The 844-nt window shown below is 53.0% G+C and overlaps 1 protein-coding gene across 1 annotated transcript; it reads left to right on the forward strand.

The window, feature by feature from the left end:
- GGTG_14436 (hypothetical protein) lies at positions 1-844 on the forward strand (the record flags this gene model as incomplete). The annotated part of the gene is made up of 2 exons (XM_009232361.1): positions 1-376; positions 433-844. Coding segments are annotated over 2 exons (673 nt in total), but the record flags the coding sequence as incomplete, so codon positions are not given.

Below are 844 nucleotides of genomic sequence, written 5' to 3' on the forward strand. Positions count from 1 at the left end.
CTTTCTTGTGGACGACGACACCCACTCCTTCTGGATCGACAAGCAAGATATTCATAAGCGGCTAGCAGACCGCTGCCTCGAATTGCTGTCAACCGGCGACACCCTTAGGAAGGACGTTTGCGATCTACATCATCCTGGCACGCTCCGGTCCGAGATTGAGCCGGGGATTATCGATAACCGCCTGCCACCCGAGGTCCAGTATGCCTGTCGATACTGGGTCCATCACTGGAAGGAGAGCAGACGGCAGATACGAGATGGTGATCGGGTTCACCACTTTCTGACCGATCGTCTGCTGTACTGGCTTGAAGCTTTGGGCTTAGCGGGGCGAATCCGGGAAAGCTTCAACATGGCAAACTGTCTGCTGGATATGCTCGATGTAAGCATTGCTACCACTTTAAATCAGTATTAGAAACGTATTAACAAAACATTTAGCCGGAGAACAGCACCGCAATGTCAGCGTTGCTTCATGACTTACAGCGTTTTCTTTTAGCTAATGCTACTGTTATCGACGTATCGCCTCTCCAGACCTACCACTCAGCTCTTCTATTTGCGCCAGAAAGAAGTGTAATACGGAGATTACAGCCTACCAAGCATTCTACTTGCGTTTTATTGCTATCACCAATGAATTTGGATTGGGATGCTTGCTTGCAAACGCTCGAGGGGCACAGCCATTGGGTCGAGTTCTATCGCATTCTCGCCCGACGGCCAGAGGCTCGCGTCGGCCTCTGACGACAAGACCGTCAAGCTCTGGGACGCGGCGACGGGCGCGTGCCTGCAAACGCTCGAGGGGCATAACAACTCGGTCTTTTCTGTCGCGTTCTCGCCCGACGGCCAGAGGCTCGCG

Source organism: Gaeumannomyces tritici, assembly GCF_000145635.1.
Source record: "Gaeumannomyces tritici R3-111a-1 unplaced genomic scaffold supercont2.432, whole genome shotgun sequence".
In the NCBI taxonomy this organism is placed as follows: domain Eukaryota; kingdom Fungi; phylum Ascomycota; class Sordariomycetes; order Magnaporthales; family Magnaporthaceae; genus Gaeumannomyces; species Gaeumannomyces tritici.